Source organism: Pinus tabuliformis, chromosome 7, assembly GCF_031772625.1.
Source record: "Pinus tabuliformis cultivar Carrire ecotype Pingquan chromosome 7, CPIR1, whole genome shotgun sequence".
NCBI lineage: Eukaryota > Viridiplantae > Streptophyta > Pinopsida > Pinales > Pinaceae > Pinus > Pinus tabuliformis.
The window spans coordinates 1288396376-1288421435 of NC_142293.1; the positions used below are offsets into that span (position 1 = coordinate 1288396376).

The 25060-nt window shown below is 39.2% G+C and overlaps 1 protein-coding gene across 1 annotated transcript in view; it reads right to left on the bottom strand.

Annotated features, from left to right (window-relative positions):
• The window catches only part of LOC149252209 (SUMO-activating enzyme subunit 1B-1-like), a 313309-nt gene that overhangs the window by 265261 nt on the left and 22988 nt on the right, over positions 1-25060 (bottom strand). Inside the window, exon 3 of the mRNA XM_089459659.1 lies at positions 22151-22202. Within this exon, the coding sequence (XP_089315785.1) occupies positions 22151-22202 (52 nt within the window). The remainder of the gene's footprint in view (positions 1-22150; positions 22203-25060) is intronic.

A 25060-nucleotide genomic window follows, 5' to 3' on the forward strand; every position in this document is an offset into this window, starting at 1 on the left:
CATGATTTTTTGCCCCTTTATGATTTCGTTGATCCTGAAAGTGTAATACTTGGGGGTTCCTGAAAGAGAGGAGTTAGTACCACCCTTGATTTTTGGACATGGCTTCTCCACTTCTTTAGGTTCATCGTTGAGCTGCTCTTTCTTGGGGTTGTTACATTCATTGCTTGGTGTGGTTGTTTGGTCCTCTTTGTCCTCGTTGTCAGACATTACCTCAATATAGTGGATATTCCCCTTACCCAAGCATTGATGACCAGGCTCCCATGGTTCCTTGTAGGTGAAACAAAGCTTCTTCCTTCTTAATTTGCTTCAAGTTTCATCATCCAATCTGTGCTTTCTAGTCCAGTCCTTCTGATATAGCTTCTTATTTTTGTCCTTCAGAGGCACTAGTGGTTTATATGGGACTTTTGTTGTTGGGGTCACATCACTCATATCTCAAGTCTTGGTGACGATGTCATGCAAGGGAGGAGGCTTGAAATCCTTGACCCAACCATGCGGTGGCTCAGCTAAGCCTTCTATAAAGAGCATAATCAATCTCTCCTCAAAAATATATGTCACCATGACTGCTAGCAGTTGGAATTCTGTGATGTAGGATTTCGATAAACCAAATTCCTTAAGTTGTGCTAACTCTCTAAAAGGTACATCAAGATCCTTCTGATCGAAACGTTCTATCAATCTTTGGGTGAATTCCACATAAGAGGCTATTGTGGAGTGCCCCACGGTGACTAGTCCATGGTACCACCATTCATGTGCCTCCCCATCCAAGTGTAATGTGGCAAATTTAATAGTGACTGCTTCCAACATGGAATTAAGTTGGAAGTAGGTATCCAACTTTTGCACCCAAGCCCTTGCTAAACATTTAGATGATCCATCAAAAGAGGGAATTATGTCGTCTCTTGGACCTATTCTTGTATTTGGTGTTGTAGTATTCTTGGAAAGACATGGTTGCTCGTGTATTTTCCTCCAGTGTTGCATACTGTCGAAAGTAATCATCAAAGATTCCATTCTACTATGCTACTCTTTGGGTTTCGGCAACCTAACCGTCTAAAAATTGAGGAAATAAGGGTCACTGGTTACTTCCATTGGTTGCTCTTGTGTTAGAATGTGAAAAAGTATTGAAAGAGCTAGGATTATTGTTGTTGCTCCCTTCAACACCAATCCTATTACCAACATTTAAGCCATTAGCTACATTGTTATCTATGTTGTTTATGCCCTTGACAATGAGCTGCACCATTTTTTGTTCTCCTTGGGCTATCTGTTGTTGCCCTTGCATTAGCAAATTGGCTATTGGTTGCTATCCTTGGATCATCACGTTCAAGAGGTGCTAGGATCTTGTTTTCATTTTCCTCTCCTATATCCTCCATGGTTGTATTGTGGGTAATCCTTTTCCTTTTGACTATAACGTTACTTGTAACTTTTGGAGGTATACAAGGCTCATATGCTCACAAGCTAGCAGGATGCATAGCTCTGACACCACTGCAATGTCCCAAGGCGATTTTTGCCCTTAGGGTTCTATTTTTTTGTCTAGGGTTTTAACAGATCATAGAAAGAGTATATACCATAATAGTAGTGCACATTCATCTATTCATATAACAATGAGTATCCTTAGTGATACAAATGATATTCAACAACAAACTACTATAGATTGGGACTAACTATCCTCCAAAAAATTCCATTTGTAATGTTAATGTTCAATAGTAGTGAAGCCAAATCAAAATTGTTGTTCCCACAAAACTTCAATCCACTTATAGATTAGTTGACTAAGAATCTGCTATAATATTGATAGTCTACTAAACTAAATGCCTAGTTGCCTTTATAGTCCTGCTTCTCAGGTCTGTATGTTGGTTATCATTGTTAAACTGAAATATCTTGACCTATTGAACCAAACTCGTGTTGACAAAGATTTCTTTAGTTGTTGTACAAGAATCTTAACTAGTTGTCGAAGGAAGTTCCTTAGCCAACCACAGTGGTGCCCTGAATAAGCTACAATGACACCCTTAGATTGTCACGAAAGACCTTTAAGAGACCCTAACCGATGGTCACAGGGATGACATAGACTGTCGCAAGAAGGATCTAGATTAACCCGCATTGTCCTAATAGGTTGTCACAAGAAGCCTTGAACAAGCGCACAAATGCCCTAATTTTTCCACAGAGAAACTTGCCTTAAAGCATAGACTAACCTGAGATTGTCATAAGAGACTTTGATCGAACACACAAAAGCCCTAATGTTGTCACAGAGAAACTCGCTTTATGCTTAGACTACCTTAACAACTTGACTTCTTCCCAGTGTTGTCTTTCTTGGATATTCTACTCAGCAAAATTCTTCAGTCCTTATTACCAAAACCAATTGAGATGTGCCTTAGGAATTCAAATAGATGTGAAGGAGAGTAGGCTCACTAGAGTGGAACCTTTCACCACTGAAATCAGTTAGAGAGAAGGGGTCTTAAAACCCTCAGAGCCTTAGCTCATAAACAGAAATATCCAATTCAATCTTGATCATGCTAAAGTGATTCTACCTCTCCTTTATTTATAGATTCCTCATGTGGGTCTCTCTTCCTTAATCTAATGTGAGAGGCTACAAGTGTAACCCCCAATTTGGTTTTTTTGCCCCCAACTACCCCAATTTTACCCAATGTTGCCCCAAAAATTGGGTAATGGGTTTCCCCCTTTATCAATGACTATATCCTACGAGGTTGGATAGGCTACTTCATCTTCCTTTGACTAATTAATTGGAAGAAGGAATTACAAAAACCCTCGAACGTAACTGCGAGTAGCCGCAATGGGAGGGAGATGTACAAAGGGAAATGATCTAGGGATTAGGTCATGGTCCACTAGATCTACATCTCCTAGCATTTAAGGTCGAACGAACATAACTCATGATAAAATGATGACCCAATAAAGAGCTGGGGAAGATCTGGACCCTCTATCGCGTTGATGCCTAGCAACTATAACTCATTGTCGGTGTCTAGATGCTCTTATATACCTACTAGTAAGCAATCTGGTCTGGGAACATCTTGGAGGTCTTTGGGGTTGGAGAATGGTCACTAATCTAGGGCTAGAAGCAATGTTGTCATCATCCTATCTCTTAGTACCCCTATCTGATGGGAGCACTGTAAAGGAGGAGGTATTTCACTAGACAAGATCAGAGCTAGGAGGAGGCTGGAGAGTGTGGGTATGAACTTTAAGGGTCTCTTACATGTAAAGGGCTAGACATCTATAATCTGAGTGCTAGAAGAAACTAGAAAGGGTCTCTATCCCCCTAAACAAGCAATGAAATCTCCCACGGATCTCATAATAAATGGGGCAACGAAAGATGAACTACTCCTCTAACTCAGTGAATCAAAGATAACATAGATAGCAAACCTAGTTTAAATGATCTAATTGGTGGTCCATCCCAATCTGCAGTCAATGAGAGCCAACTTTGAACTATCATAAGGGAATCCAAAGGTTATGCATCCAATGACGAAGCATGTAATGCAATCGAACAATGAGTCCATCTCTCACCATTATGAAGTGCTCAACATAGAAGGTCATCTTTGATCTAACCCACCTTTAGGTTTTATCCAAGTGACCTACATAAATTACCCATAGATATCCTTGAGAATTATTGTATTCTTCTCCTATTTGGTTGGTAAGAGGTGGCTACGAGAACACGAGGAATATCTAAATGGAGAAAGCTAGTCCAACATAATAACGAGGTAAGGAGATTTGAGACTCCAATGTACCAACATCGAGACCTAACTAAAGGACTACCTATAGTAATGAACTCTGGTGAATGGTAGGCCAAGTATGCATATCTATCACACCCCTACATTGTACCAGCAAAACTACAAAAATAGTGTAAAAGTGAGATGAGACTAAAAGTTGCATCAAGACAAAAGGGTCGAGCACTAAACTCTACGAGGATAATGGGTTGGGGAACTATCTGTTTGCATTGAGTGAAGCGGCAAAGAAGGATGGTCTATACTCTTTCTATTGCATACCAATCAAACTCTAGTAAACTAGGTCCCCAGACCACAAAATCATATAGAATTGTTTTCTAGACAAGAGTGTCCATGAGCGACATTTTGCACGATATGTTCTAAAAATGGTTTTGAAAACAGTCTCTCAAGAAGGGCCAAGGACCCATAACCCTTGTAGATTGGGATTGTAGTGCATATCACAGACTGAAGTGAAGACCATTGAATAGAATCCCCAAATAAGTATATGTGTTGGTTATCTCAATCTCCGCACCTTTGAAAAAGAAGTGGTGATCAAAGAGAACCTTCTTCAATGTGTTGAAGATCATGACCTTGGTTTTACCCAAGTTGACTATCAACTAACGAAGATCACGGAAAAGGGCTCGAGCATCTAGCAGTTGGTGGAAACTCTCCGAGGATGAGGTTAGAAGGATCACATCATCTACAAACAAAAGGACAGAAAGTAGGACATGGTGTATAAAGCAACCATCGACATCCTAAATGTGTTCAATGAAGGACTATAGCTCATCAATGTAGATCCACAATAATGTGGGGGGCAGGGGGAAACCTCTTTTTAACCCCGATATTACTCTAGATGAAATCTGATTGGCCGCGTGCCATGTGCAAGCGACCAAGAACTGACTCGTATAGACACATCATGGCTGACAATAAAGTCTTTGAGATGCCAATGTCTCTTAGTCTCTAGAGTCTAGAATAAAGCCTCCATAGGGACAAAACCAAAAGCTTTTTAAAAGTCTACAAAACAGAGGTAAACTTTCAAAACACGATGGTGTGCTTCCTCAATGATGGCCTGAATTGAAGAATGTAATCAATAGTTTACTGCTTAAATCGGAATCTGACCTCTCCTCTAGCTCTGAGGTGTTGTCGCTCAAGCTCCCTAGAGAGCTTCAAATGGAGAATTGTAACATAGAGCTTCGAGAACATGTGGCCTACCATGATCATCCTGTAGTTATTGGGATCAAAGCTAGGTCCAAATTTGTGTATTAGATAAATGATGTGATGTGACCATGCCAATAGAAAACCTATGTGGACCACATGGTTAAAGAGATCGGCCAAGGAACCAGAGGATGAAGATCATGTTTTAAGAACCTTTCCTAGAAACCATCCTTGTATATTGCTTTGATGTTGTTCATCACCCACACAACTTCTCTATGTTCTTATCTGAGAATAAGAGGCATGAAGAATTTGGAGATGTCACCTGAATTTAGGGTTGCCTAAGGATATCATATAGGGTAGAGCTATGCATGAGTAGGGATCCAAGGTTGAGGTCGGATAGGAAGGGGAGTGACAAGGGAAGACGATGCACCAAAAACGTTTAGGGAGTGAATAAATGGGGCACACAAGTCTCGTCTCCTCTAAGAGACAAAGAGATGTTTCTTGCAACCGAGAAGATGACAATAGGAAGCATTGATGTTAGGGTAACAGGGATGAGCATGGGTGAGTGTATTAGAAGTTGGTGGTGGAGAGCCTTTCAAACAACTATTCCAGATGAAGATTTTGGGTATGATTAGGGCCCATTCTAAAAACTGAAAATTGAGTACATTGATAAAACGGTACTCTCTAATGCTCAAGGGGGTAGTACACTAATGAAGACAAAATTGAACTCTCTTTCATCTTCAAGGGGGAGTATGCGGTAAAAATGGTTAATAGCCAACCAAAACCACCACATTAATCAAGTCAAAATGGTTAGCGACCAACCAACAAAACCACCGAATACAGTGATGAACCATTGAAGAACAAAGGAATCCAACTTTGCACCTCACATATGACAGGGGCGAATATCAATGATGATGGTCATGATTAAAGTTTTGAAGTCCGAATATCAACGATGATAGTCAAGCTTCAGGTTTCGAAGTCCTCTCCATCAAAATTTAATTAGAATTTGAAAATTCCAACATGGCAACTAGTTTCCTCAACAATTCAATCAACCAATCTCATCAAATCAACATATATGGGAAGATCTAGCATGGAATCTAGAATCCTCTCATCAATCTTCAACCATTCAATGGGATGTTATTTGACATCTAATAGTATTTAAATTCAGAGGGAAAATTGGTTATCCTATATGTTCAGCAAATTAAAATAAGACACTTGTTTCTTCTCACCAAATTATTTGATCAAGTAATAAGGGAATGTTTAAACACGGTTGTTCACTTCCAAAAATTCTACAATCTTTCAAAGCTAATTTCAAATGAACCCTTCAACATCCATATTGGTGATTTTCTAGGCATATCTTCATTGAAACTGATGGACACCTAATCCTCTAAGAGTTGGTGTGGAATGTGAGAAGTCAAAGGGAGTCCAAGAGACCTTGAAATATGGAATCCAATAGTCACTCCAATGTATTATAAAATGTATATCATGTGAATAATATATGCATTCAATGCTTATCCTTCATTTTTGGTCTTTGCCATGGTGATGTCTAACATGGTATCAGAGCGGTAGGCAATCTCCTGCCCAAGTGTGAGCCGCTTGTGTTTTGTGGCCTCTGTATCCCTGCATTTATGCCAATGTTCCACCAAGGTTCCGGGACGAGGGGGCGAGGGAGCGAGGGTACGCAGGAGTGGCCTATGCAAAAGCTCCCCACCAATTTTTAGGAAACGTGGGGGAGTGTCAAGGTCTTAAAAACTTATAAATATAAAATATAATTTATTAATTGAGTCCACTATGACAATTGGGTTTGAACTGAAAAGCTGCAAAGCATGATCATTGATATGAATATCATCATCTAATATCATATAAATTTAAAATTCTAATTTATAATCTTACATCATTATGATTAAACTTTAAACTTTAAACCATATTGATGTTCCACTTCCTACTATGAACATTGAATACTGAACAGTGAATATTCAATATTGACATAAAATTATAAAAGTCAAGTCTGATACATCATACATCAAGAGTCCAAATTTTATAGAAATATAAAAGATTAAAGTCAAGTCTGATACATCAAGAGTCAAAATTTTATAGAGTCGGAATAACATACGAACATCAACATATCAAAAGATAAACGAGCATAATGCAAAATATCAATATGCCTCAAGGTAATGCCCCAAGGTAATGCTCAAGCCTCAAGGTAATGCCCCGCTAGTCTCTGCATCGAGCTGCTGCATGAATAAATCAAGATCAACCATATCACCAGCTGAATGTGAATCACTAGCATTCTCAAACATGCTAAGTGGCACACCAACCAACCCCATCTGTCTTTCATCAAGTCTCTCCTCCATATCTACCTGTGCATCATCCTCTGGATCAACATCCCATCGTGTTGTTGGTCCCTTCAAATACTCAGGTGTCTTCCTATGCTCAAGACGTAAGGCACTGTGCACAACAACTAACTTCTCCGCTCTTTTAGAGGTAAGCTTGTTCCTCTTGATAGAGTGGATGAAGCTATATGTGGACCAATTCCTCTTTGCTGCAGAGGAACTAGCAATCTGAGACAACAAACGCATGGCTAGATCTTTGAGCTCTGGAGCATCATCTCCATGCATCCTCCACCAACCAATCGGGTCATCTTGGGCTAGATCTATGCGATCTGCCCGAGCACCACGTGTTGAAGGGGCCACTAAGAGATGCAAACTAAACAAACTGTCTTCGAAATCTTGACCCCTCCTCCTCACTGTACATCTTTGCAATTGCATCTAGGAAGCCTTTCTTTACCTCTGGATCATCAATAAGAGGCACCCTCCTAGGTCTCTCAACATACCATTTTGGGTTTAATGCATATGCTGCCATGTGCAAAGGTGTGTTCATGCGATCCCACCTACGCTGAATGATGGGTCGAATCTGGGAAGTATAGAACTCTAATGAGGGCTCCCTCTGCTGAATGGCTACCTTCACATGACCCAACATGCTATCAAAAGTCTCATAGATTTCTCCAAGACTAGGAGCATTTGAATCAGTGTAACGAATGACCTCCACAATAGGGCCCAAGAATGACACCAAATAAGAACAATCTGCCCACCAATCATTGTCCAACACCTGAAGCTTGACCTTCTTCCCAGTGTCTGTCTTTGATTCTGACCACCTTCCCCACTCTAAACTCACAACCAAGGATTGTAGAGGTGCTTGTACCTCTATCATCCTCCCCATTAAGAGAAAATAGCTAGCATATCTAGTATCAGTGGGCTTGAGGAATTCCTTCCTCATGTGAGACCTATACATAGCCAAGGAGGTGTGGTGGTTGCAAATAAACATCTGCACATCTCTTGCCGCTGACACCAAGTCTGATATCCACTGAATCTTGCCAATGTCCTTCAGTGCATTATTGAGTGCATGCACACAACAAGGAGTCCAAAAAATGTGTTGATACCTGTTTTGAATCAATAACCCAGCTGATCTACAAACTGCTGCTACATCTGTCACAACCTGCACCACACTATTAGGCCCAACATCCTCTATAGCTTCTCGAATAAGCTCAAATTGGAAAGATGCATCCTTGCGCTTTCCAGAACAGTCAACAGCGTTAAGAAAGAATGGACCTTCTGAAGATGTCACTATGATGTTGATTAGTGGGCGTTTTCGGATGTCAGTCCATCCATCCATAACAATAGAGCAACCAAACCTCAACCATGTTTGTCTCATTCTCTCTTTCTGCACATTAATTTTGGACACTTGTCTATCTAAAATTGTTGTTCGTAGTTTATGTTCTCCGGGTGGTACATATGAAGGCCCTATTTTTGCAATTGCTTGGACCATTTCCTTGTAATAAGGAGAACGAACAACATGGAAAGGAATTGCATTGGCAAAAAGAAATTTGCCAATTGCATCATCTGTGTCATCTCGATCTAGAATGTTGTACATCCCAGACACTGTACCACCCATTGCACAAGAACGAGATGCACCAGTAGAAGCTTTTGTCTTTTTTGATGAAGCACTGGATGGAGGAATATTTGTGGATGGATCAACATGTCTACTAGAAAACAATCCTTTTCCAGTGGCTGCCCTTTCTAGCCTCCAAAGTTGCTCTCTTTGAGCTAAATCCAGGTTCTTTGAGGGACACATATTGACTCCTTTACCTGTAATAGCCAAAATGTGTTGCTTCACCCTGGTATAGTTGCCAACAAAGTGATGCCCACAAATATTGCAAACCCAATCACGTGAGCCACCACCAACTTTTGGATTCTTTTTCGGCAGTCTAGTTGCATAGATTAGAAGTGGTTTTAGAGGATTAAATGTCCCCTTTGCAAATTTTTCCAGCTCTCTTGGTGGGCCTCCAGAATCAACACCATGCCTATTCTGGTATCTTGCCCCCTTGTGACCGCTTTGAACTTCTTCTTCTGCATCATGTGGCTCACTACCACTGTAGCTACTGTCACTGTTCCCAGAAGAAGTTTGACTCTGACTCATAGTTGTAAGTTGTAAGTTGAATGACAAATCAAAATGTAAGTTGCAGCCTGTAGGTTGCAACCTGTAATGAAAATAAAAAAATAAAAAAATAGAAACATTACAACTACAGCACACACATTGAAGTTTTGATTCTTGAACACTGATTTTTTTTTAATTTACAAGAAAAAAATTGAAATTAAATTATTAATACAGTAAAAAATTAAAATTATAAACAATTTTAAAAAATTAAAATTTACAAAAACAGATTCAAATTTACAAAATTAAAAACAAATTAAAATTTACAAAAACAAATTGAAAAATAAAAAAACAGTGAAACTGAGGTTTCAACTTTCTAATTTATTTTTTTTAGAAATCAAGTTATAAATACATTAATGATTATACCGTAAATTTAAAAATAAAAAATAAAATAAAATGAAAAAAAAATAAAAAACGCAATTACACATTTCAAAATTACAAAAAAAAATTAAAAATGAAAAAAATGGTACTTACCTTAAGGCTGAAGCAGTCTGTTGCTCGCTGCTCACTGGAACAATCAACAATGGCAAATGCTGGACTGGAAGTTTCAAGTTTGGACTGGCAACTGCTGCTCGACGGAGGAAAAACTTAAAAGCCTAAGGTCCAACGACCATGTGGACTGCTGCAACACTGCGTGACTGCTCTGCCTCTACGTGCTCTAGGATGGCGGGCTGCTGCAGCACTGAGTGATTGCTCTGCCTCTACGTGCTCTAGGATGGCGACGCTGCTCGGAGGACGGGAGGCGTTGGACTGCTGCTGGAGATGGCGACGCTGCTCGGAGGACGGGAGGCGCTGGACTGCTGCTGGAGATGGCGACGCTGCTCAGAGGACGGGAGGCGCTGGACTGCTGCTGGAGATGGCGACGCTGCTCGGAGGACGGGAGGCGCTGGACTGCTGCTGGAGATGGCGACGCTGCTCGGAGGACGGGAGGAGCTGGACTGCTGCTGGAGTTCTGAGTTCCGAGCGGCGGTGTGAGGTCTCGACTCTCAGGTGTGAGGGTTCAGTGGTTCACACGTTATAAGTTATAACATAAAACTAAATCAAATGCCCTACGCGTTATAACTTAAAACCCTACGTGTCTATTAAATTAATTAAATTTTAGCTATAAATTAATTAAAGTTTAACTTTAGTTTAGTTTTAAAACTGTTAATTTAAGCAATTTTTGTTTATAAAGCGTGCTCTCGTCCCCCCTCGTCCCCCCACGACCCCTCACGACCCCCCTCGTCCCCTCACAACCCCCCTCGTCCCCCTTTTCGAAAACGTCCCCTTAGGACAGGGAAACGACCCCCTGGCCCGTCCCCCTGCGTACCCTGATTTTTGGGAGCGTGGGGAAATGTCCCCTACTCGTTCCCAAGTCCCCGGAGCGTGGGGGAGCAAGGAAACTAGACCCCTAGGGGGTAGGGGAGGGGGCGAATCCCAATGGAACACTTATTTATGCCTATCAAAAACGTCTCTGCCCATTGTTCCATCCTAGCTACCAATCGCACGTTACAGTTCATAACAGTAATTATAACAGCTCTTATAGTGAAACACTTGAAAACAACAATCATTTTTATCAATGACCTACATATCCTCAAGTATGTTATTCCTCAGCCCTGTCTGCGGCGTTTCTCTCTGAAATGTCAAAATTGTGTTTGGTATAACCTCTAGCAAAGATAAGTATGCCTTGACATAACATTACTCTGCACCAGTCAGAGCTACATCTCTGTCTATTTATGCACTACTCCTAAACCACCGTTGTACATCCACATTTTTTAACTTTGCCACAACACCAATTTTCGTTTTTGCTGTGTATTTTTCTAATAGAGCACTCCCACCACTCTGGTTTCCTCCTAGCATAACGCTCCTCACCTCTCGTGGTATCCACACATCCGGCGTATTGAAGAATCTAGGACAATTAGGTGTAGAATGATTCTTCGGGACTAGATAACAATTTGTGAAGTCTTTTTACAATTTGTCTTTGTTAGCTTAATCTTCTTCTTCTCTTATTAATGCATGTGTGTGTGCTTCATCAAACTGCTATCAAAACATAAAACAAGAACACAAGATGTTGGCTCTCTGTCAAGGCCAAAACCTCTCTTCTCTTGAGAGGAAAACCCTTCGGTAAGTTTTCTCTTATTGAAGCTTCTTTCTTAATCAATGCCAAACCCTAGACCCTTGACAAGAATATCCTCCAAGCACAAGTCAAGCCCTTTCAAGATTACTTCTTCTTGCAGCACTTCGTCCTCCTTCTTCCAACACTTTGTCTTTCTTCCTTTGACACTTCTTTTGGCAACTGTAGAGACCTTCTATTGTACACTCTAGAATGTTCCTTGACCTTTTCTTCCTTTGCTTGTGATGGAGCCTTTCTAACTTAAGGAGATGACCTTGTTGCCTCCCAACCAAACCTTCTTCTCTTTCACAAATATTGCAGACTTAGAGCAGCAGTAATGCAGCCCTAGTTCTTCGCACATGTGAGGGAATCTCCTCACAAGAACTATGTTAAACTTCTCCTTCTCCCTTCACTTGTATAGCCTTCTTCCAAGCTCGGTTAAGAGGCCTTGTAGGCCTAGTTTCAACCCTAAACAATGAGATATGGTTGACTATAGGTTACTGTTGTCATAACTGCAGAGACAACTCTCCTTTCCTCGCACATGTGGCTGTAACTGGCCTTTCAACACTTCGGTTTGCTTCCTCCTTTCTTCGCTGCCTTGGAGACCCTTTTCTTGTCTTCTTATTACCCTTTACTCAGCTTCCTACCTTCGTTGATTTCAAAGGAGATGGCTTGACGTTATAGTGGAGTGGACAGCCTTTATATATAGAGGATTGTCCCTCCTTTTAGGCCAACTAGAAGACTATTGCCCGACTTGACATATATAGCTCGGATTGCTTCTTTGGAGGTGTCTTTGCTTTGGAGGAGGCTTGACTTTGCTTGGAGGGTTATTCTTTGACTCTTATACAAACATATACATGGAGTAACATGCCCTTAAGGTCTTCAATCATTTTCTTTTGACTCCTTGACTCACCTATAGCACTTAACATGTGTTAGACCTATTTCAATGAGCAAGAAACTCATTGACATATATTATAAAATAATATTTCTTTTTCTTGAATAAGTACAAATATCAAAAGTACATTTATGAAGACCCAACCTACTTACATTTCCTTCAACACTACCGCTTAACTAGGGAGGTATTCATATAACATTACAAGGTGTTTGGCTATTATCAATCTTGAAGAATTCACATAAGAGAAACTGGATTGGCAATCCATCTGTTATAGCATCATAGTAACCAACATTGTTTCCACAGCAAGGCCTTGACTGACAGCGCTATTTCTCAATAGATCAGAACACAATGTTGGCAAGACCAATGACTTATAGACACCTTAGTCATTGTCACTCAGGGTACATACCCACCCGGGTGTTCACTAAGTATGACCTTCTAGGACTATTCCATATTCGGATTATCTTAAAATATAGCCGGCCAGGGGCATCTTATCGATCTTTGTTATAGCTATTGTAGACGCTGAAACAGCTATTGCATTTCAAATGGATAAATAATATAATGATTCCCAGTCATATTCGATTGGGGTAGAGATAGAGAAGGGGAGAGAAGGGGAGAGAAGGATTGTCGAAACAACTATGAAGGAATTAACCATACTTCCCCATATTTTGGGTTGCTTGGCCGGATCAGCTTATCTTGGGTTCCCAGCCCTCAAAAAATATCAGTCCTCTTGCCTACTCTTGTCTTGGATGCCCTACACATCCTCAAAGAGTATCAGATGCCAAATGATTACCCAATCCTCCCATTCTTTCTTCCCAAGTGAAGACAAGAATGTTGTGTCTATCACTTCCTCTCAATTGAGGAAGACATGCCCAAGTATCCTCTAACAAGGTACTTGTCCAAGTTCCTTTGTAATTGGGAACTTGTTATAACTCCCTCTTAGCTAGGGACTTGTCCATTCATCAGCAACTTCTTCTTCGTGGGTCCTTCAGCTGCTTGATCTTTTTCTTTCCTTCAATGTCATGAAGTCTTTGTTCGAACTTCCTCTTGGTAGGGCACCATCCATCGATCACTTTCCTTCCTGGCTTGACATGTCATTGCTTCCTTCGTGGAAAGTGGTCTTCTTGTCATATATCAAGTTCTCTTGTCATCTGGCTACTCCTTTGTCATCTTGTCCATGCTTCGAAATACTCTTCTCATGGATGCTTCGTTGAGCTTGCTTGTTCCCATGCTTTGATCTAGTAGCCCTTCATGACTTCATCCTGATATTGCTTCAACATTGCTTTGCTTTCGCTGGATGGCTTCTTCATCACGACATCTTTGTAGAGTAGAATCAGTTATCTGCACCTTTCATATCTCCAAGGCCTTCATAGGTGTCAAGGGTCCTTCCTTCCTTTGTCAGAGTTGTCCTGCCTTCTTTCGGGAGATATCTTCAATGGTTCTTTGTCAGATAGTGATTCTTTGTGATCATGGTGTTCTTCACATGCTTGATCTCTTTCTTCATTTGCTTCTTCTTGGATAGATTGGTCAACCACCTTATGCTCCTTGTGAGAGCACTTCTTCATTGCTTGCTTCCTGGACTAGTCAGCATTTCTTCTTGCTTCTTAGTCAACAATCTTATACTCCTTATGTGAGCATATCCTTTTGTTGACCTTCATTGCATTGTAGTACATGCCTTCGAGCATGTCCTTGGTGAAAGAGATTCTTTCATACTTGATCATGTTATAGAACTATTCCCATGACTCAATAATATACATATGATAACATGACTAAACTTTGATGCATACATACCTCATCTTGATTCTCCTTTGATCATCTTAGCTTCATTTGGTTGTCCTTGGTGTGGCCCTTCTTGCTTCATCTTAGCTTGCCTGCATATCATCCTTTTCTTGAATCCCATGAATGGGATTCCCAATGAGACATCTGCTTTTGTTTATGAATCTTCTTTTGAAGATTCCATCATAGGATCTTGAAGACCCTTACCCTACAAATGTTTCTTTCTTTTGATGATGGAGGTCTTCTAAGATTCTTAATCATGATCAATTTTCTTTCATTGTGGATGAGGTCCTATTCTAGGTATGCTTCTTCTACATGAATATCTTGAGCTATATCTACCATGCTCCTATATTCTTAGAAGATATTTCTAACCATGCATTTTTGTTCTCATTTATAAATGTTCTTTCTACATGAGTGTCCAGAACTCTATGTACTTCATGCTTCTAGATTCTAGAAGATGTTTCTAGCCATGCAATTTTATTCTATTCCTACATGCTTCTATCCTACTCAAAACCTTGAAAGAAGACCTTAAGTAAAGAAGTAGACTTAGTCATAGTAGAGATCTGGAGGATCTTCCTTCTTTTTGCTTCTTGTCTTCTTCTTTCATTTCTTGAGTCACATGAGCTTCTTCCCTTTTTCTTTTGTTGTTGTTGTCCTTCTTTAGTTTAGAACAATTCCTCTTGTAGTGTCCATATTCTTGTCATCCATAGCATTCGATTTTGGACATATCTTTGTTATTTGTTCTTCGTGGACCAAATTTGCCAAATTTTCCCTTTCTCTTCGCCACGGTAGCAAATGCTTTCTCCTTTGATCCCACATCTTCTTTTGCTTTAAGTCTGGTTTCCTCTGTCTTGCATAGAGACCACATTTCACTGAGTGTGGTAGCTTCCTTCTTGGCATATATGCTTGATGTGAAGTTGCCCCAATCCTCAGGTAGAGCATTGAGTACTACGGTTGTCATTTCTCTGTCAAACATGACTTCCCCAAGCTCTTGAAGTTGATCCCTCATCTCAGAGATCTTCATGAAGTAGGGAGTTATTCCTTCCTTTGATATCTTCATCTTGTACAATTCATTTCTTAGAGATATCACTTCTCCAGCTGTGGTTACCGAGAATAGCTCTACTAGCTTATCATAAATTTCTTTTGATGTTTCAAATTTGGAGACATAAGGAATGAGAGAATCCTTGATAGATTCTATTAGAATCCTTTGAGCTCTTGTCTCATCTTTAATATACTTGGCTAATGCTTGAGTTTGTTCCTTAGCAGGGATAGCGATATTCCCTTTGATATGTTCTAGAAGTTCATTCTCCTTGAGAAGTAGATCAGTCCTCTTCTTCCATGCAAGAAAGTTATTGGTACCTACCAATTTGTTGCTTTCCTTGCAAAAAGACATTGATGTATATTCAGAAGGGGACATATACTTACTTGATAGATTTTTAAATGTAGTGGATTTGCTTTCTCCTTGAAGACTTGATGGCTTGCCTTCCTAGGATCTTGATGTTCTTCAAGTTGCCTTCTCCAAGTGGACTTGCTTGATGATGAGATTTGCTTGGTAACTTGTAGATGATGTAGGTCCCTCTTTGATTTTCTCTTCTTTGTAGGTGCCTTTGTGTAAGGCTCTTCTTCTTGCTATGTAGTCTTCCTTGATGAATGATAGATGGTAGGCCTTCTTGTCCTTGAAGTGATTGAGACTTCTTGGCTTGATGCTTCAACTTTGTAGATGTCCTTCCTTGATGAGTCACCTTATGAGTGTTCTTGAGATGCCCTTTCCTTGATGTGTCACCTTAGCTCTGATACCATGTTGAAGAATCTAGGGCAATTAGGTGTAGAATGATTCTTTGAGACTAGATAACAATTTGTGAAGTCTTTTTACAATTTATCTTTGTTAGCTTAATCTTCTTCTTCTCTTATTAATGCAACCCTAAACAATGAGATATGGTTGACTGTAGGTTACTGTTGTCATAACCGCAGAGACAGCTCTCCTTTCCTCGCACATGTGGCTGTAACTGGCCCTTTAACACTTCGGTTTGCTTCCTCCTTTCTTCGCTGCCTTGGAGACCCTTTTCTTGTCTTCTTATTACCCTTTACTCGGCTTCCTACCTTCGTTGATTTCAGAGGAGATGGCTTGATGTTATAGTGGAGTGGACAACCTCTATATATAGAGGACTGTCCCTCCTTTTAGGCCGACTAGAAGACTGTTGGCCGACTTGACATATATAGCTCAGATTGCTTCTTTGGAGGTGTCTTTGCTTTGGAGGAGGCTTGACTTTGCTTGGAGGGTTATTCTTTGACTCTTATACAAACATATACATGGAGTAACATGCCCTTAAGGTCTTCAATCATTTTCTTTTGACTCCTTGACTCACCTATAGCACTTAACATGTGCTAGACCTATTTCAATGAGCAAGAAACTCATTGACATATATTATAAAAATAATATTTCTTTTTCTTGAATAAGTAAAAATATCAAAAGTACATTTATGAAGACCGAACCTAGTTACATTTCCTTCAAACGGTAAGGGCAAACAATTATGGAGGTGTGGTGAAGGTTCATATTCCTTTGATGTATACCATGTGGTTTCTTTGATGTGCAGATGCTACAGTACCTATCATTGTCAGCTTTAACAAAGGAGGAAAAGCGATATCTACCTGTGCTTTCCAAAGGGATTCTGGAGAGACTACTTTACTTATTTCAATGGCATTTGAAATGAATAATATGCAGGGAATGTTTTCGGGGCAGCACTCTTTCTATCGCCTGCGACTACATTCTATTACTTGATAAGAAGGGGTTCTACAGAGGAGTTCTCAAGCATTCCATATGTGTCAGCCCTCTTAAACTGCCTTTTGTACTCTTGGTATGGCCTGCCCTTCATAACATTTGATAATATTCTAGTCACTGTTTCCAATGGATCGGGAGTCATTCTAGAGATAATATATGTGTGCCTCTACTTGGCATATTCTCCTCCAAAGTACAGGTGGAGGGTTCAGGCCCGTGGAAGGTTCACGCCTTTTATATTATTCTTGTTCTTTGACGAGTTCTCTCAAACATGGGGTTATCAACCTCCAACTAATGGTTATGATCCATATGCTCAACCTGGTACAGAAGATGAAGGTGTTGAATAGTTAGAAAGTGGATGGAAAGGACTTTTTAGCATTACAACTTACAGGCCTTATTTCAACATAGATGCATTTGATGTCATAGACAGAAGTATGTGCACATTATATCCCCACCATGGAATTGTATTTCGCTCGGGATTGTCGTAGCCACAGACATGAAAAGCCCAGTTGACGTTCAAGTGTTCGAATCTCGTGGCGAGGCCAAATAAAGAGGCAAAACAATTCATAAGGATAACTTTAAGCAGTAATTGAAGGGTTCTGCAGTTTCAAGGTGAGATAACGTGGACTCTTGGTCTAAAGATTCAAGCAAGAGACTTTGGAAGTCGTCCTTTTTTTCTCTTTGTAACCGGGAATAATTTAAGTTGTCTTAAGCATTTTTAAATACCTTTACAATCTCATTTCGCTGAGATGAAATTTTGATTGCGTAGACAGTGCTCCCAACACCAAGTTTGGAGAGACAAGAAACCATGCCATTCTCAAGCAATACAATCCAGCGCGCTGCCTAGTGGAAGGGATCTGAGAGATAATGTGTAAAGTGATCACACCGTTTTAAGTGAGCCCACGTTCCCTACTGTCATTTCTGAGGCGAAACTACAGTAAGTTTTTGCCTCCTCGTTGTGCTCAATTCATGAAGGCTCTTTACAGTTAATCTTCTGGGTGCTTTTACAAAGTGTCATTTCATTATTAAGAGTCAGTTGATGCTACAACTATCATTGTTGGTTTTTGCTCTTCATATGCATTGGTTGAGGCTGAACCGTGACATGTCAATGCATAGGATTGATATATAAATAACTCAGATTGTGAGTGGTGCTTGTTGTATTTTCTATAAAAGCCAATAATATATCCCATAAAGTGCATTGAAGTTTTAATATATGGAGCATGGTGCAAAATTATTTTCATGGCCATATGATGTATGGAGGCACATTTGAAGAGCCTACATCCTTAAGTGATGATTTTTTCTTGAAGACATAGCCAATGAGTATTTATCTTCCTCATTATTTTGTGATTCATTGATTGTTGAAGCGTGGGGTTACCAAAATGGCTCAGATTGACCCTTTGTTAGAGTTATTAAGAACTTTAATCATGTCTACTGCTGAAAGCACAGTTAAAGTCAGCAAAGAGACTCTCACAAATATTCAAACCGGCCTGCATAATGCATAAGAAAATATAGAAATTTTGCAGCTCGAATCACAGCTTCAGCAAGATGAGTTAGAGCAAAAAAGACATCCTTCTGAACTTGTTTTTGTTCAAAACAATCCCCTATTTGACTTTGAAACAGGATCCTATCAACAGCCAAGAAGTCATCAAGTCAGTAAAGTTGAGGTTGATTCACATTTAGTCCCTAGTGCAAGAGCAGATTTGCATGCAAAAGCAAAAATTCAGCTTGCACTTCCCAAGCCATTATCATCAAACCTTGGGAAGAGCTTGTCAACAACAGGCACAAAACAGGTTTTGGATATGACAAGGAGGTTTCTCTTCATATTCCAGACTATTCCAAGCCCATTCAATTTCAAAATGTTGGGTTTCTTCATGACAGTTCACCTTCAGTTGTTCTAGATTTTGCTCCTCTTCCACAGTAGCAACAACAGAATATTAAATGCCAACATTGTGACCGAGTTGGCCATATGAAAGATCATTGTTTTGATCTTCATCCATGTGAGCACTGTTATAAAACCACTCATTCTTCACATAGATGCTTCAGAAACAAACCTCCTGCAAGAACAAAGATTCATCTTGGATGGATCGCTTCTTGGCAATGGGCTTCAACAGCCAAGAAGATATTTTAGTCATATGTCAGAATCTCTTCTAGAATATTAGAAGGTCTTACAGTTGAGTTTTCTCCATCTTTTCACCTTGTATCTGACAGGGGGGGAAAGGATGGTCATATACAAGCTTCAAAGCCACATCAAGCGAGCCTGAGCCACAACCTGCCATACCAAATTCAGAGTTGTAGCCAGAGACAGAGATGCCCATGAGCATGTCTTTGGTTGGTGGTCAGCCTTAAACCATCTATGTGGGGTTTATACCTCCCTTTTTAGGTTGAGCTTCTCCCTCTTCAAAGAATTGGGAACACTTCCTATAGCAGAAGACTTCAGCTTCTTGCCAATTTTGGAAGAGTTCCAGGAATTGCATTAAGAATTCCAGAGTTGGTGGTCATCCTTAAACCACCACAGGTCTTAGACCTCCCTTTTTCCAGTTTGAAGGTCTCCCTCTCCAAAGCATTAGGGACACTTCCTCTAGCAGAAGATTTCAACTTCTTGCCAAGTTTGGAAGAGTTTTGGGAACTGCACTAAGCATTCCAGTGTTGGTGGTTATCCTTAAACCACCCCCTTATATCAACATTTCAGAGAGCACATTCAACCTAGTGTTGCCATGCATTTTTGCACATTTTGTATTACAGCTCTCTTCTTGGACTCATACATACCCCTTCGAATTACAGGGGGGAATGTTGGACACCTAATCCTCTACGGGTTGGTGTGGAATGTGAGAAGTCAAAGAGAGTCCAAGAGACCTTGAAATATGGAATCCAACAGTCACTCCAATGTATTATAAAATGTATATCATGTGTGAATAATATATGCATTCAACGCTTATCCTTCATATTTGGTCTTTGCCATGGTGATGTCTAACAGAAACTTAGTTCAAGAAATTATAAATTGAAGAATGAAGATGGTACCAATGTATGCACTAGTTTACTTTGCCTCGCTAGTATTTAGACTTGTCATTGAGGGGGGGAATGTTATGCTATGGGTCCAATTACAAAGTTCAAACCACCTTCTTTTGAGTTGTCATCTTTATCTACTAATGAGGTCTTGTCGGTGTCCACTAACGAGTTGTCAGTGAAATCTAGACCTACAAATGGTCAAATACATGGGCTATATATTGACATCAAGAGATGAATACATGTGTTGAGAATGGTTTAAAGCCTTTTCCGCCAAGTTATGGTGTCTTAACATTAACAAAAAATGTCATTTTGTGCCATTTTTGGATTTGATCTTAGTATGTTGAATGGGACACATTGTTGAAAATGTAGCGAGCAAGGTCTTTTGGTTTGTGCCTTAGCCAGTGAAGACCTCGAATTGTCCTCATGAGTTAGACTTGAGTGATGATGAATTTATTTCCAGTTTACGGGAAGAATCATCAACAAGTCATGTGTAGTGTTGGAGGGTCAGTTACGTGGAGCCTTATTCAATTTGACTACAAGATCGAGTGGTTGTTACGAGTTCAGTTTAGGACGAGTTGGGACTTCAATCTTGACTAAAGGAAGAGAGAATTAGATCTCTAGTGTTGATTGGAAAGAGCACGAGTTAACAACTCCAGTGATGATTGGAGAGAGAACAAGTTCAACGCGGTTAACTCATTATCACAACTCGAGTTCTAAATTTGAACTAGCCTAATTTAGCATGGATCGAATCTATAAAGGAAGGACGAAGGCATAAGTAATTTACATTTTCTTGTGCACGAGGTTGTGAGACAAAGCAAGCTCACAAGATTGTGAGAGAGAGGGGCTTGATTGTGGAGCGCAAGAATTGTGTCCTAAAGAATAGGAGCACAAGTGCACTAGAATTTAGGGGCATTGATTGTGCGCAGGTGTGTGGAGTTGGGGTCCTAAATAATAGGAGTTGAAGTGTGCATAGAAATAGGGGCCAAGTGCGCTACAAAATAGGAGATTTTGTGCACAAGGAGATAGGCTCAAGTGCGCTAATAAATAGGACCAGAAGTGCACTAGGAAATAGGACATTCGTGCAAGGTATAAGGGGCTCAAATGTGCAAGGAAGGAGGAGCAGAATTGAAGCAAGACAACAGGGTTTGCAAAGCATGTCAAGGAGGCAGCAGAGGATCAATTGTGTGCGGGAACCAAGATCAAGTAGTGATCAAGGCAAACCAAGATCAATTGTATCAGCTGAGATTTGTGTGAGAAGCAGAAGGCTTTCTCAAGAGAGACAAATTGCTTTGTAATAGATTCAACTACTCCAAGACAATCAATAAAACGGCCACATCAAGCAAGCAGGTTTTCCCTGTTGGGTTTCTTGAGAAAACAAGTGTGCCAATTTATGCATGTGTTTTTATCTCCGCGTTTTTTATTCCGTTAAAAGACTCTGTATTTTGGTGAAAGTAAACTAGGTTTCAGTTTTCATTTATTCATCTTGGTTGCAGAATTTCATGGAAATTTAACACACATGAAGATGAAAGCTCTAGTAGTAAGATGCAAGAATGGGAACACTTCGAAAATCCTACACATTGCCAAATACTACTATTGTGGCTTAAACAATTGCAAAGTCATAAAATGTCATTCCAGAATATCCAAAGAGATCATGAATTCCTAACAAAGATTTGGGCAAGCAAATTCGATTTGAACTCCCACTTTCACCCTAGCCAGAAACATTTGGTGTCTAACCCTACAAAGATAACACCCCCCTTTGAAGCTAGCTAAACAAGAAATGCTTCTAATCGATTCTTTCCTTAACAAGTATTATGAGACCTACTTTGAAAAAGCCATATGATTTGAGGAAAATATCAAAAATCTAGAACATATCCAATAGGCGGCGTCTCTTTGCAATTAAAATAGTCATGCATCTTTTAAGTCTTGAAATACATTCCCTAGGTGATAATTATGTAGCCTGAACTTCAGATATAATCTCACAAAATTGTGCTCCAATTCTTTTCATTTGGTGACCATAATAGAATTGTATCCTTCATTGACTTCACTTGTGTACTTTAATATGGTAGAATCCGATCCTTTGTTTAGTTGGATATACAAACTATTTTTAGTAGATCACAAGAAAAATCAACAAGCAAGACACCTTCATGATGCTTCAAACTATAGAACATAAACTTCAAACCATAGTGAATCTGAATAATAATAAAACAACTAAGTTTACAATCATTATCACGTGCTATATCCATCCAAAACAAGTTCTGATATACCTCTGCAACCACTCCAGTCATTCCAATAACCAAAACACGAGATTTGCTTAATCTGTAGAAACACAAAACACACTTGACTATCAGTTTTATTGGAATAGTAATTGAATGGGACATTTTAAATTGTTTGAAAATCACAGCCAATTATGAACCACAGGTCTCAGTAGTATCAAAAACAATCTTTATTAATAAAGGGAAAGGAAAGGTAGTAGTAATGTGTCTAAAACAACTAAATTTGTATCCATGCATTGACCATTATCTCATATGAAGTATGTATCCAGTCAAGAACCAAAGCATTTAGTACTAACACTAATATTTAGAAGTGATAAAAGTTTGTATAATGGTCACTTTAATGCGGGACATGTAACCCCTTTGGGATATTGGAAATTGTAATAGAGATGATAACTGTGGTGCAAAACGTATAACTGCAGCATTAGTAGCAAAGTCATTCTTTATTTTCTCTCTCCACCATCATCTCTGTCAATATGTGAACCCTTAGTTCTTACATGGTATCAGAGAAAATACCAAACTTGGAGCCATGAGATCAGAATCTAGGCATCTAGACTCAGTGTTTGAGAAAGGTTGGCACAAAGATTCAATGACACCCAGATTATAATGCTGCATATAAACTTATGAGGAGAGAATTCAAAGAAGGTAAATTTTATGGCATTTAAATATTGATTATGAAAGTTTAGTATATTTTAAATTTAGGAAGTCTGAAGGAAATTAAGAGGCCTCTTGAATAAAGAATTGAAGTATTCCACATAATATGTCACTATAATATAAAATAAAATAGAAGATGTAAACGACTATTGGATACAAGGAATGCTAAACAGAAATTCAAAGACACCATACAGGTCCCTTTGCACTTGAACCAGCCCACTGATGATGAAAGTTCAGCAACATGATGCCATCAAACTTATTAAATGCAATGTTACATTTATCATTATCGGCAATTTATCGCTGGGGGTCCAAAATATTAATTATCGGCAATATCGGGGAAAATATTGGAAATTATCAGGAAACTTTAAAAAATACAAAATAATCATTTTTTTCGATTTTATAACTTCTAAAACAACATCAACATCAAACAAACACATTGCTACATAAATATGAAAATAAAATCGATATATAAGATGTCAAGTGATAGTAGATACATCAGATATCGATATTGAAATATGATATTTGTCCTGAGTCATAAGATCTAATAGAATGATATGAAATCGTATCAAAACATAAATAAATGTATCTCATGAGATGAATCATGGCAATGAAAACAATGACTTTCCCCTTGTTTGTTTGATGGAAAATGGTTCATCCTCAACAATGTTATCAGAACTAGACCAAAGATTGGTTGACCAAAAAATACATAAAAGACTCAAATTTTGAATAGAAAATATAATTCATGTGCATTCATATGAATCCAAATTATTATACACAAATGTGCAAACTTTCTCATGTAAATAACAAGGGTGCATATAACCAAAATATCACCGAGTGCAATCCATCTCTAAATTGAAATAGATCAATAGAGAGTGTCTAAATGGCCTCCGAAATCCAAAGAAAATCATGCTACAAAAAATAGCTACATAACATCAAAACCATTGCCAATATTGGGATCATATTCATCAAGATCACCCACTAAACATTAAATTAAGATAGAAAAAGCTTAACATCCTAATCAATAATTTTGCTTGAGTGAAGTGTACATTTTTACTAAGGTCATGAAGCAGGAGCTCAACAATCAACGCCACCAACATCGAGGTACATAGAGGGCTTGGTGATCTCGATTAAATGTTAGTTCCATACCTTTGTACATCACAGAATCTAGTAGAAACATTGAAATCCCGCCAATTCTGAAATCCTAAATACTGTTAAGTCTGCTGGAATTTGAGTGGGATCTAAAATTCTACTTTCTCCATATGAAATCCAATGAGGTCAAAACCACTCTCAAACATCCCGAGTCAATTAATGGTAATGTTGAAACTTTAAGTTCCTTTATCTTTCATTTTCACCCTTTTATTTTAAGAATTTAATATTACCATTAACTATTAGGGTATGTATCTCATGAGATGAATCTTGGGAAATGAAAACAATAGAATTCTCCTTGTTTGCTTGATGGAAATAGGAAGAATATCTTCACAATTCAATCCCCTAAATCACTTTTAAAAAATTAGGGTTTAAAAAAAATGGTAATAAGTTAAAATTGACAAATAGGACGATAATTTCGAAAATATTGCGATAATTACCCAAATTATCACGATAAATTCAAAACAGGGAATTATCGCGAGAAGTTGTGGCGATAATACTGGCGAGGGGTAATTTGGTGATAGTATCGCGATAATTCCGATATTATCACCATATGTGCAAATTTAGATGAAGTAAAGGAAATGCAGCAAAGAGAGAACATGTGATGAACAACATAAAGGTGATTTTTAAGGCAAATGGCAGACAACAGTTATTTTCAGGCATTGAAGCAGAAAAATGTCTGCAGCTAGAAAGCATCCAATTACACCCAACTCCTAGAAAATAACAGTGAAAATACCCTAGCACATCAAGACAATCTACAAAACGACCTACAGAAGTGTCACCCACCATGACAGCATATATGGAGCGACTCAATAAAGTTTGAAAGCTCATATAATGCAGACACAGTAGTGAATCGACAGTATAAAGAAACAACAGAAGCTCGAACCGAGATTGTACAGATGTTCTGCAACATGAACACACCCAAACCTAGGGCACAACAAACTCCCAGAAATTAGGGCATAAGAAAGAGAAGAAACACAGTGGAGACTCCACTCCATGCACTCTACAAAAGCACAAAGACAATTCAAACAGAACAAGTATACACATCCAGACAAAATAAGACATTGTGGGCACCCATAGACAAGCATGTAAAAATATGCAAGC